The sequence below is a fragment of the Notamacropus eugenii genome, chromosome 1 (assembly GCF_028372415.1).
Source record: "Notamacropus eugenii isolate mMacEug1 chromosome 1, mMacEug1.pri_v2, whole genome shotgun sequence".
NCBI classification, from domain to species: Eukaryota; Metazoa; Chordata; class Mammalia; order Diprotodontia; family Macropodidae; genus Notamacropus; species Notamacropus eugenii.
Window position 1 is genome coordinate 144613133 of NC_092872.1, and position 13061 is coordinate 144626193.

The 13061-nt window shown below is 35.0% G+C and overlaps 1 protein-coding gene across 4 annotated transcripts in view; it reads left to right on the forward strand.

The window, feature by feature from the left end:
* ATOSA (atos homolog A) overlaps positions 1–10548 on the forward strand; it is a 114547-nt gene extending 103999 nt beyond the window's left edge. For 3 of the 4 annotated variants that reach the window (XM_072616281.1, XM_072616272.1, XM_072616263.1), the window contains exons 11-13: positions 808–876; positions 3263–3462; positions 9980–10548. In XM_072616281.1, coding sequence (XP_072472382.1) covers positions 808–876; positions 3263–3462; positions 9980–10133 — 423 coding nt within the window. In that variant the 3' untranslated portion in view covers positions 10134–10548. Of the gene's footprint in view, positions 1–807; positions 972–3262; positions 3463–9979 lie in introns of those variants that run through there. The other variant, XR_011968429.1, reaches the window with a different exon arrangement.
* Positions 10549–13061: the final 2513 nt, after the last annotated feature.

Here is a 13061-nt window from a genome sequence, read left to right on the forward strand (position 1 = left end):
TTCATATTGCCCACTTTTTTTAAAGTGCAGTGAAATAAGACTGGATTCTGTACTTAGGATTCTGAAGAATCTAGAATAAAAGTGAAGGGATTATTTGCATTTTATTATATAGAAATACTGCCTCCTTTATTAAACATATGCCAAAATAACATGTAAAAATATTAACTTGACTTTGAAACTAGGCATTGATTTTTCACCTATTTCATCTTGCTTTAAAAGTAAAACATGATATGTTAGAAGCTATAACTCACTCTTCAAGGATGTGACCAGAAAGCAAAAACACTAAATTTATGTAGTATTTGTATGCATCTTCTTTTCAAATACCAAATATTCTTATGACTTGGATCCTAGTATAATTTGACTCAGATACCTAAATTTTAATGATTGACTTCATTATAGGACAGGGTATCTTTGCCTAATTTTCTGTATCACTTACCCAAAGAATATTTCTTCAGCTTACTTATACATTTCGCTTTGCAAAATCCTAGTATTTGCATTACTTAACATTCCAACTGTGTCTTTTGGATGTAACGCTTTCTCCTTCTTAAGGCCAAAGAACTTACTGTTCACATCTTGCATCTCATAATAGAAAATGTAAGTGATGTAATCATTGATATTATGTAGCACATCATATCTTTTTAAGCAAGAACTGCAGAAAGTAAAGTCTTCATCCATACACCTCACCCTTCATTGCAAATATAATTATAAAAGTTCAGTAGTTTTATAGATATATACATAGACATATTTTATATAGATATATACATAGATATATTACTTTGTACTAAATTTGTCTTCTTTTATTTTAAGGGTGTGATTACTTTAGAGTCCCTTGGTAAAAGGGGTTATCGAGTACCTCCTTCAGGAACAATACAAGTGGTATGTGTTTTATAGCCTACAATTGCAATAATAATTCTCTCACATACATATAGAACTTAGCACTTGCTCCTGCTGCTGCTGCTGCAACAATTTTGGTAAGTAACAGTGGGACCGCAGCTCTGTTTGGAGCTTTCCAGCTTTGCCACAGAAATGGCCATTTGGGGACCTCCATAAAAGGAAAGAATTAATAAACTAAGCAAGGTGAATGATTTAGAATTAGATGTTATTTTACAATTTATTTAAATGAAAACATTTACTTTCAGAGTAATGAAAGTAGAAATTCTGAATGTCTTCTTGTAATGTATGGCCTTCTTAGGAGATAAGCCCCTTTTCTAAAGCAGTGCTATCAAATTCAAATAAAAAATCCCTACCAGGCATGTATTGACTTAGAACCACAAAACATTATCTATGTTGTATTGTATTTTTATTTATTTTTGTTACACATCTCCCAGTTACATTTTAATCTGGTTCAGCCCCCACTCAAGAGTGTTGTGGGCTATTTGAAATGTTCAACTCCTCTGTTCTAAAGTACCTAAAACCATAGTGTAACCCTATATAGGAAAACTTAGAAACTAAAACAATATTACTGTTTCAACCATTGGCAGGCTGCTCAAAGCATAATAAATTGTGCTTAACATTTCCCAGGCAAATAAACCAATTTACCTGCTTTACTTCTGAAGGCTAGAGTTATTCTGGTTCCATCCCAAACCTGTGGAACAGGCCTTATATGACTGACTGTTCTAGTCCTGAACAGCTATGAATGATACAGAGGTTTCTGAGAAGGGCAGTTTGATTTACAGGCCAGTCCTAGATTTAGGTCTTCTTCAAGTGAGATCCAAGATAACAAGCCAAATTCACAGTGAATTCAACTTCATTTCCTGTATTCCTCTAGACTGGGGACAATTTAATTTCTGACCAATTGGCCTAGAGGTATTCAGCCCTGAATGGACCTTTTCTAGACAAACTTAGGTCCCCAGGACAGGGATCAAACCAAACTAGCCTCTTTGGTAAGGTAGAAATACCTTTTCCTAGCCAGTAGCTTTTATTTACTTAATATTTCATCAGACCACTTTTATTCATTGACCCTCTTGTTTCACATCTGCAAGGAATTCTATAATATTTGTTATATCTTTTTAATACTTCATTAATAAAACATTTTGTACAATGATACATAACTGAGGAAGTGTGGACCGGTACAAAGAAGTCAGCATATTAATAATAATGAAAAATTATAAAATACATGAGTATAAGGATAGTCTACTTTCCACCAGAGTAAGACTGTCAACTTTTGTGTCTAATTTTCAAGCCTGAAAACTGAGTATGTCCTTTATTGTCTGTGTAGTTAAAAACTCATATTCAGAAGTTTTTATTTACTGATTTGTAGTTATCTTATTATGTATATTAAGTCTTTATCCTTTCATTCATTAGGATTTGAAAGTTGGATCATAATACTCATGTATTTCTCATTTTGGTTCAGTGAGTGAAATCCAGTGCCATGGATGGGATCTCTAAAAGTACTGGCACCGAGTTAACTATTGACACACTGACACTTTAATTAGATCATTAAAATAGAATTCTTTCTGAAAATTGCTGGTCTTACATAATCTAGTGTTCACTCAGATACTCATAACCAACCGCCCATTAAAATCAGTTTAATCAATTCATCCTGCAATTTTAACAACTGATTGTAATCCAGCGTGAAATGAATGTGTGAGAAGATATTTTATTCTGTGGTGAATCTTTTATAATTATATTGATTGCCTTTTTCTCAGTCAGTTAATTCAAATTTCACATGGGAAAATAATTTTTATCATTTTAACAAACTTCAAGTACAGTAATTTTCAGTTTCTATGCTAAAATTGCTTGCCCAAACACATCTGAATTCAGTAAAATTGAATATTTTCATTATTTTAGAACAAAATTCTGCTAAAGCTTACCTTTGAAAATAGTATTCAGAATGAATTCTATTTTGCAAAATTTGTATTTGACATTTAATGGTTAAAAACACTAAGCTAGAGAATTTTAACTGTGAGAATGTTATTCACTTGGAAACATTTCTCAAATGTATAATGTAGACAAGGATTAGAAGAACACCTGAATACATGGTAGATTTGGCGAATATGAGAAATTGTCTCGAAATGTACTTCTTTGTTTCAGGGCTCCTTTTTAATTCCAATAATGTGAAGAGAGGAAAATTTAATTTGGACTGTCTCTTTAAATGTTAAATGTGTGATTATAGATATTTCTTAAGTTTTTAACTTAGGTGAGTCTCCAGATGGGAATATAAGACCAATAAGATCACCTTATTTTATAAAGCCTATTTTAATTTTGGTACAGATTTGTTGCTTATTATAACTTTAATAAATAATTCTTATTGTTTCTTCAGACCTTATTTAATCCTAACAAGACTGTGGTGAAGATGTTTGTTGTGATATATGACTTACGAGATATGCCAGCCAATCATCAGACATTCCTACGACAAAGAACTTTTTCTATTCCTGCAAAAAAAGACATGAAGAGAAGTGTTAATAAAGAGAACATTCGACATAATGAAGAAAAGTTACTACGCTACCTCATACATCTGAGGTAACTTTTCAGATGAAAATGAACACATGAATGATAGTTCCCGAAATGGGTTAGATTTTTAAGTTACTATGTTTAGAGTTTAAGAATTCTTGGCCCAACTTCCAAAAATCATTTTTGTTTTTACTGCTTGATTGTAGAAGTTTATTATCTGTGAGTATTTCATGGCCATGTATTATCTTTGTGTGAAAGGATGCTGTTTGGGCAAGATACGCAGTTTGGGGGCAACGTGAGTAACTGAAAAGTGTTCATTTAGTTCTGTGTGATTGATTTGTTGCTGTTCTCTTGATACTCCCTTTTCTTTGTCATTGTTGGATGTAGTAATATTGAATTTCCTTTGGTCTTTTATTGGTGTATAAAAATTTAATTTGGAGCAGTACTTCTGTCTTGGCTAAAATGCTTCCATTCAGAATTCCCTAAGCATCATTTCTTGACTTTTTTTAGTCAAAAAATATTTATTAACCTTTCTCTGTTTAGCTCTGTTGTGAGGATCAGTATTATAAAGTGTTTTTTTTTTTAAACTTAAATTGTTACAAGGGTAAGATGCTAATGGTGATGATTATTACCTTTTGAGGATTCAGTGAAATTCAGATGTGTGATTTCATCTCTGTTGGGAGTTCCCTACAGTATAGTTGGGCAACTCATCTATAATTTGTAGTCTTAAAAAGTTTCTTGAAGGCACCAAGAAGTTAAGTGATTTATTCATGGTCACATAGGAAGTCTGTGAAGGAGGCAGGACTTAAATGAGGTTTTCTTTACTCAAAGATTAGCCTTCTAACCTACTTTTCCATGCTGCCTCTCTACAGAGTTTAAAAGGAATTAAGTCAGTTATTTACCTTGAAGATCTGACAGCTCAATTGATAAGTCAAGGTATTCATAGGAGAAAAAAATTGAGAATATAGCATTAGTATTATACCATATTATTTTTCAGTGAAAATAATCTTTAATATATTTAGTTTTCTTTGAGAGGTCTTTAAGACTTGTTACCAGCCTTCCTTTTTCCTAGTGCTCATGTTCATGACCTAACATCTTGGAAGAAAAAATATATAAGCTAAGCATTAAGGAGCCTCTCCAGTAATTTCAGGAAATTCTGGATGAATCCAAAAAAGTTGACATGCTTATCTGTCAGAAAATCAATATGTTGTTTGCAGTTATTAGATATATTTTCCTGCTTCAGTCTCCTTAGTTGCCCCCACGTGGGATATACAGAGATCATATCTACTTCCATGTACTCTGTTCAAGATAGATGTCTTTCCTAGTTTCATGCCTAGGCTTTGGTATATGCATTTCTCTTACATTAATACGTTGACCCAAAAATTCTTATTTAATCTCTTGCTTCTGTGTCTCAAGAAGAAGTTATGTAACAAAATTTGTAAAATCAGTTTCTGTTTTCCATCATATTATACGTTAGTCTCCATCTACATAATGTGTACATAACTCTCCCATATATACCATGAATAAATTACTCATAAAAGGCATATTTCTAAATGAAATCTGTTAGAATTTGTTAAACACTTATTTTGTTTAGAGCACTGTGCTGGGTGATACACAAATTTTAGAAAAGGCATGTTTTTTGAACTCATGAAGCTTTTAGTCTAGCTAAGAAGCAAAATACAAATAAATAACAAGTCAAAGAAATGTAGTTTTGTCAGTGTGAGTACTCTTAAGTGATGCAAATCATAATTTCCCTAAAACTTAGCCTTCATGAGTTGGTATGACTGAAATTGTATCACTAGTAGTAATCAACCTAATGATGATCCTCACAGTCCATCACTAGGCTTATTCTTTTTTTAATTACTAATTAATTTCTTTTTTGTTTTGAACATTCATTTCCACAAGATTTTGAGTTCCAAATTTTCTCCCCATCTCTCCTTGCACCCATCCCAAAATAGTGTGCATTCTGATTACCCCTTCCCCCAATCTGCCCTCCCTTCTATCACACATACCCCTCTGTTTTCTTGTAGGGATAGATTTCTATATCCCATTGCCTATATGTCTTATTTCCCAGTTGCATGTAAAAACAGTTTTTAACATTCATTTTTAAAACTTTGAGTTCCAAATTATCTCCCTTCCTACCTCCCCACCCACTCCTATTGAAGGCAAGCAATTCAATATAGGTTATACATGTGTAGTTATATGAAACACTTCCATAGGAGTCATGTTGTGAAAGATTAACTATGTTTTCCTCCATCCTATCCTGCTCCCAATTTATTCTATTCTGCCTTTTGACAGTGTCTCTCCTCAAAATTGTTTACTTCTGATTACCCCCTCCTCCCATTTTCCCTCCCTTCTATCAGCTCCTTCCCCGCTCTTATCACCTTCCCCCTACTTTCCTGTAGGGTAGATAAATTTTCATACCCAATTGAGTGTGTATGTTATTCCCTCCTTAAGCCAAATCTTATGAGAGTAAGGTTCACTCGTTCCCTCTCACCTCTCCCCTCAATTGTAAAAGCTTTTTCTCGCCTCTTTTATGTGAGATAATTTGCCCCATTCTATTTCTCCCTTTCTTCTTCTCCCAATATATTTCTTTCTCACCCCTTAATCTATTTTTAAAATATCATCCCTTCATATTCAACTCACCCTGTGGCCTTTTGTCTATATATATCTTCCCTCCTACTACCCTAATACTGAGAAAACTCTCAAGGGTTACAAATATTATCTTTCCATGTAGGAAGTTAAGCAGTTCAACTTTAGTAAGTCCCTTATGGTTTTTCTTTCCTGTTTACCTTTTCATGCTTGTCTTGATTCTTGTCTTTGAAAGTCAGAGTTTCTATTCATCTTTTCATCAAGAATGCTTGAAAGGCCTCTATTTCATTGGATGTCCATTTTTTCCCTTCAAGTATTATATTCACTTTTGCTGGGTAGGTGATTCTTGGTTTTAATCCTACCTCCTTGGACTTCTGGAATATCATTCCAAGTCCCCCAATCCCTTATCTTGTGTTATCCTGATTGTGTTTCCACAATACTCAAATTGTTTCTTTCTGGCTGCTTGCAATATTTTCTCCTTGATCTGGAAACTCTGGAATTTGTCTACAATATTCCTAGGAGTTTTCCTTTTGGGATCTCTTTCACAAGGCCATCAGTGGATTCTTTCAATATCTATTTTTCCCTCTGATTCTAGAATATCAGGGTAGTTTCCTTGATAATTTCTTGAAAGATGATGTCTGGGCTCATTTTTTTTTATCATGACTTTCAAGGTAGTCCAATAATTTTTAAATTTTTCTTCCTGGATCTATTTTCCTGGTCAGTTGTTTTTCCAAGGAGATATTTCTCATTGTCTTCTACTTTTTCATTCTTTTGGTTTTGTTGATTTGGTTTCTATGCTCAGGGTCTCCTGGTTGCCACAGAAATTTGTCTCTTATTATTTTACCCACTCTCCTGAGTTCACAACAATTACAACAACAACAAAAAAAGAGTCTTGGAAAGTTAGCAGGTCAGACGGGGAGAGCATCTGCCTGTGGAGAGGCTGAGAATCAACGGGGCCCCTCCTATTCTCCCTAGTGGTAGTTCGCCTTTCCAATGTTTGGATCCTAGATCAGCCCCCAAATTGTGAGAAACTTACTTGCTTTTCTGGTCTTGGCTGGAGAAGCACTTGAGATTAGGCAATTTCCTAGTTAGAGAAGCATATGTTGAGGTCTAAGGGTGCTGGGAACAATGAAATTAAATGGAAAAGGCATGGGTCTGCCTCAACAGAATTCATCCCAAGCCTTCTATCAGTCAGAGACAGATAAGTCTGCACTATTGTTCAGATTTCGAGAATCTGAACATTTGCGATGCTTGTATTGGCCAGTGGACCAGAATCTTAAGGAATCTTCATCCACCAGGCTTATTCTTGAAATCTTCTCAGGGTGGTGCAGAATCTGCAAGTTTGTGTTTTGCTGGCATAGCCTCTGAGACACCACATTAAATATATTTAGCAAAGGACAGATAACAGTGTTAACTAGAAAGGTGCAAAACAAAAGTCCTTCGTGGAGTCTGTGGGGACAAGTATCAGACTGGGTTTGGAAGGATGCTCCAGTTAGAGGAATGTAACAGACATTTTATACTTAGAGACGAGGTAGTGAACTTAACTATACAATAGGTCTGTGAGCTAAAAGGCCTAGGAAGGTAGTTTTAGTTGTTCAGTTAGTTGCACGCATAATGACGCTTCATTTGTCTTCCCATCTTGATTTCACACCTTAAGGGGCTAACCTGCTGTACTGTTGTGAAAGGAGGAATTCACTCAGAGCAATGGATTAAGCCCAGGAGTTGACCAGAAGGATACCCGTCAGGAGTATTAATGAGATTGACATGAACAGGAAAGTCTAAGTTTGTTGTACATTTAAAGTACCTAATCTACCAAAAAGAGAGAATAGAATATGAGGACTACAGAAAATAGCCTTCCAACTTCATGAATTTCAGTGAAAAAAGTATAAGCCAAAAACAGACCTTAACCCAGCCTCAGGAAGAAATTACATATCTGAGCTAACCTTTTCAAGGCATGTCTTTCTTCAGTAACCCTAGCTAATTTTAAAGTACTACATCCTCAAGTTAGAAGTTGTGACTCTCTCAAAGCAGCTACTCTAGTTATAGAAACCAAGTTATAAATTATATTTCAGATGTTGTAAATAATTTTCCTTTGAGAATGTTACATCCCTTGAAACTTAGTGTATTTGAGGACATAGAACTTGAAGAACAAGAAAATAGCCATAGGTGTGTTTTAAAGGTAAACTTCATACAGTATTCTTTTTCAAGCTTATGCAGAAAATGTGGGATCATTATGCTTGGCAGGTGGTAAAAAACTCCCTTTTTCCCTATAACCCTGAGAAAATTTCTGCATGCTTGTGCAGGACAGAAAAAAGAATCTTAAGTTTAGAGGATGTATTTGACTAACTCCTAAGCAAAATGATGTGGGTTATATGTCTTAACTTTGGGCTACACTATAAACAGTCTAAAAAACTGTTTGAATTTCAGATGACTGAATGATTTCTGCATAGCTAACATGTTTTTCTCTTCCTTGACTTGATGATGGTTAAGTTAGTGCTTACTTTATGGCTGTACTTCTTTATTGTCATTGATCTCAAATATTTTCTATCATCAATAGCAGCTTTTACACTCTCTGAGTTCAGAGCATGAGACATATAATTATGAAATAGGCTAATGTGGCAAGGAAATTTGGGGACAGCAAAGCCAACGTATTATCTATTTGAGTTGATGTGAAACTGTCACCACATGTGAGTGAATGTGTGTACCATAATGTCAGGCATAGGAAAGGGCATTGCTTTTGGAACCAAGATATGTAGGAAAATAGGTACTTTATGTTGGGGGAAAAAAGTATGCAGAAAGGCAAGGAGAAGACCAGCCTAATTGGAGCAGAACTTGGTGTTAGAGAGCAGGTAGAGTTATAGCTAGATAGGTAGATCACCTGATAGATTTTTGCTTGCTACACTCAGGAGTTAAGGCTTGATTTCATAAGAAATAGAAAGTAGTTGTGGAGGAGTAGTATGAATAATGGATAGTTTAGGAAGACTAATTTGGCATGCATGTATTGAATTAGAGGGAGAAGAAAGGAGGTAAAATAGGAGACAGTATTTATAACATTTGAAATGTGAGATAATCAAAGGTGAAGGTAGCACCTGTAGGGTTGGAGAAAAAATGATAAGCATAAAAGTTAATTGTTCATTCAGCCATCTCTAGGTATCCTGACTCATTGTTCTGATGCCTGGAATTCTATCCCTGTTCATCTCAGCCCCTTGACTTTCCTGGCTTCCTTCAGTTCCCAACCTCAAATCCCACCATCTACAAGAAGTCTTTCCTGATTCTTTTAATACTAATATCTTCCCTCTGTTGATTATCTCCAGTTTTTTCTTTGTTTGTTCATAGCTTTTTACATATTGTATTAGGCCATGAGCTCCTTGAGAGCAGGGACTGTTTTTTGCCTTTCTTTGTGTCCCCAGTTCTTAGCATAGTGCCTGGCACATAGACGGTGCTTAATAAATGCTTGTTAGCTGACATTTATTGAACACCTTATATGTACAAGATACTGTCTTAAGTGCTGGAGGAGGTACAACATATGAATGACATAGGCCCTGTACTCTCAAGGACCTTACAAACTAATAGACATGAGAAGATGTGCATTTTTCATGTACACTTTAGCACAGAATGTAACATGAAAATATATCATAAAAGCAAACTATGATAGGAATTCAGTTGAGGAAGAAATAACTTTTGACTAGAAGAATGTTACAAATGGATTGTTCTCATTAATTTGTCCAGTGCAAGCTGGCCCCTGAAAACGTGACTGCTTGTGAACACAGTATCACTTATTTTTGTGCGTGAAGAATTTGAAGTCCAGCAGCTTACAGTGGTTTACCCTTAAAATAAATAGCTGCAACTATGTAGTATTTGAAACATGTATTTGAAAAGTACTTCTAAAAGTGAATTTCCTCTTGCTTTCAAAATGTATTACTATTCACCTTTAATTATTAGCACTTCTTCTTAAATGATGTTAAACTATTGCATTTCATTTTATACTGTTTAGGTTCCAGAGCTCTAAATCTGGAAAGATCTACCTCCATAGAGATGTTCGGCTCCTGTTCTCTAGAAAGTCCATGGAAGTTGATAGTGGTGCTGCATATGAACTCAAATCATACACTGAATCACCAACAAACCCTCAGTTTTCACCAAGATGTTAAAAGGACTGAAAATGTGAAGTATTTACTCAGTAGTCAAGTTTGAGAGCAAAAAATGGCATAGAACAGAATGTACCAAATTACAGCTAAGAGTGAATCCTTTCCTATGACCCTGGACCATTAAGATTTCTGAAACGAGCTCCATATATTCCAAATAGACTGGAAACACAAACCTAAGTCCTAATCCTTTTTTATTGGTACTGTTTAAACCACTTCATTGGATGTGTTGCAATAGCAAAATCCCCAGTTAGGTTAGTGTTTACACATTTTATTTTTCAGTTATTTAATATTTAATGTTTCCTTTAATACTAAAGTGATATTTGTCTAGTGTTCTAACGTAGCACAAATCCTGTGTAAAATCATAATATGTATTTTTGACATTAATGTTGAAATCTGAAATATATGCACAAGTCTTTAATTCTGTGTGATGTGTTTTTAAGTAGTTATTCATTTAAGTTATTGAAAATGAGAACGAACTTTTGGATTTCCTTATCTATGCAAGCATGTGTTCTTTCGTTTTTATATATTTTTACAAGTTTCTTTTTCAAACACCTTATCCTAAGTGCTTCTTGCATAGCAGTCTTGAAAAATATTGCAGTCTAAGCAGGATATGCTGCTTTAATGACTGCAAAATTCACATCTTCACACTGCTTCATATATAGTTTCCCTGATTGCTTTCCTTTTAGAATTCATGCCAAGAACAGTTCAATTTCTCCTTTAATCTCCACTGTAGAGTTTTTACATTAAGTTGCTGTCCCATGCTTGATAACTTTTTCAAATTATAAGAATATGTACTTTGAAAACAAATTAGTATTTATATTGTAAATATATGAACAAAAACTTTTAAAAATGTGTATTTTGGCCTTATTTTTAAGTGAGATTTTTTTTTACTTCTATTATTTTGACTGAGTGTTAATTTTCTTGTGTATGGACATTCAAGGGCCATTCTTCATTCTTCTTTACTTAAGAGATCCTACATCTGGTTAGATGAGTGACTGGTAGCTTAGTATCAATTTCCGTTCTGATTGGGCAGCTGCCAGACTCGTGAGCAAAAGTGTTGTCCATTGACAAAATATAACCTTTCCCTGTTCCAAGGACAAAGGAAAGCAGCATCCAGTTGGAAGAATCATCTGTGTTCAGAACCCTTTTATAATCAGGCATTGGATTTCACTGGATCTTCTGTGCCTTTTCCACCTGCTTAGAGCAGGAAATCTTGGTCTCCTCTCTCTTGCAAAAGGTCACATGGGGCGAATTTAAATACCTAGTTTGGGGGACTATAAGCAGAAGCAGGTCACTCAGGGCAAAGAGTCACTTCTGGGAGACATTAAGGCAAGGCAAAGGAGGGGTTACAACATAAGCCCAGGAATGGGCTTGGTTAAGGGCAGTGCCCTAAAGCCAGTAATCAAAGGAAGTTAAAATCAGGAGCACTGAATGGGACAGAAGGCTATCTGAGTCAAGGAGCAGTCTCAGCAGTGTGGCAGAAGCTTAGCACAAATGTGACCAGCACCTTTCCAATTCAGGTGGGTACTCCCAGAGCTTTCATGTGGTCCTTGCAACAAGAAATCCATTTCTGCCTCGTATTTAGCCTGGGTCCAAAGAAGCAAATATTACCTGTGGTGAAAAGTATACAGACAAGGGGAAGTAGCAGCTCCTTTAGTACAGTGACATCTGGATATTTTCCTAGTACCATTTAAGCACCATGCCCTGCATAGTGCTACCAGGCAGGCATGGAAGTGAAATTTTAAAAAAATGTAAGCACTAAATTTATTTTTTTCTGAATAAAAAACATCCAGATGCTTAAAAAGTAAACTTTTAATAAGAGTAGAAGCAAGAGTGCTGCACACGTGCCTTCACTCCTACTCTTTTTCTCCACCAAACTTCTAGATCACTTACTTGCTTTTAATGAATGATAATTCTTTTTTAATTTACTTTTTTCAATTAAAAATGTATTTTCTCTCTTCAGTCCACCTATTTAAAAAAAGAAAAACAAAATCCTCATAACAAATATGCATAATCAGACAAAACAAGTTTCCACATAAAATAACCCCAAAAATGTCTCATTTTGTACTCTGATTCCATCAGCTCTGTCAGGATGAGTAGAATGCTTCATTGACTGTCCTTAAGAAATGTGATCAGTGTTACTCAGTCTTTCCAAGTTTGTCTTAGTGTTATTGTATAAATTGTCCTGGTTCTGCTCACTTCTCTCTGTATTAGTTTTATAAAAATTTTAGGTTTTTCTGGAATAGTCCCTTAAGTAATTGAAGATCCGATAGTATTTCATTATATTTATGGACCATAATTTATTCCACCATTCCCCCAGTTCAGGCATACCCCCTTAGTATCTAGTTCTTTGCCATCACAAAAAGCACCTCTATAAATATTCTTCTACATGTGGGTCCTTTTTCTCTTTGATTTCTTTTTGATACAGGCCTAGCAGTGGTGTTCCCTCATCCAAAAGTATGCACAGATGAGCAAATTTGATGGCACGTTCCCAGCTGCCTTCAGAACAGTTGGACTAGTTTATTGGTGGTAGATAATAGACACAAAACACTGAACTGTTTGCTTATTTTTCTGTCAAGCTGAGTGATTTCTGCTTAAGAAGAACTTACAACTGAGACATTTTTAACTATGAGATATGCCTGTTAGCTGAGCAGGGTTCCGAGAAAGTGCTTGTGCATCTACTGAGAATGGATGAAGTCTTATATTTGTTGGTCATCTACCAACTTATGGAAATAACTTGGGATAGTAAGGGATACACCATATTTAGTAGGCCTTATAATGGTATTTTGCTTTAAAATTCAGGAGAAAAGTAAGTGCTATAACTCTTTGGAACCCCAAAAGTCATAAATAAGGAACCAAATTTTTAATATAAATAGCAACACTTACCAAATGAGTGGTTACATTTTATAATTAGGTCTGATTATTTGTTGG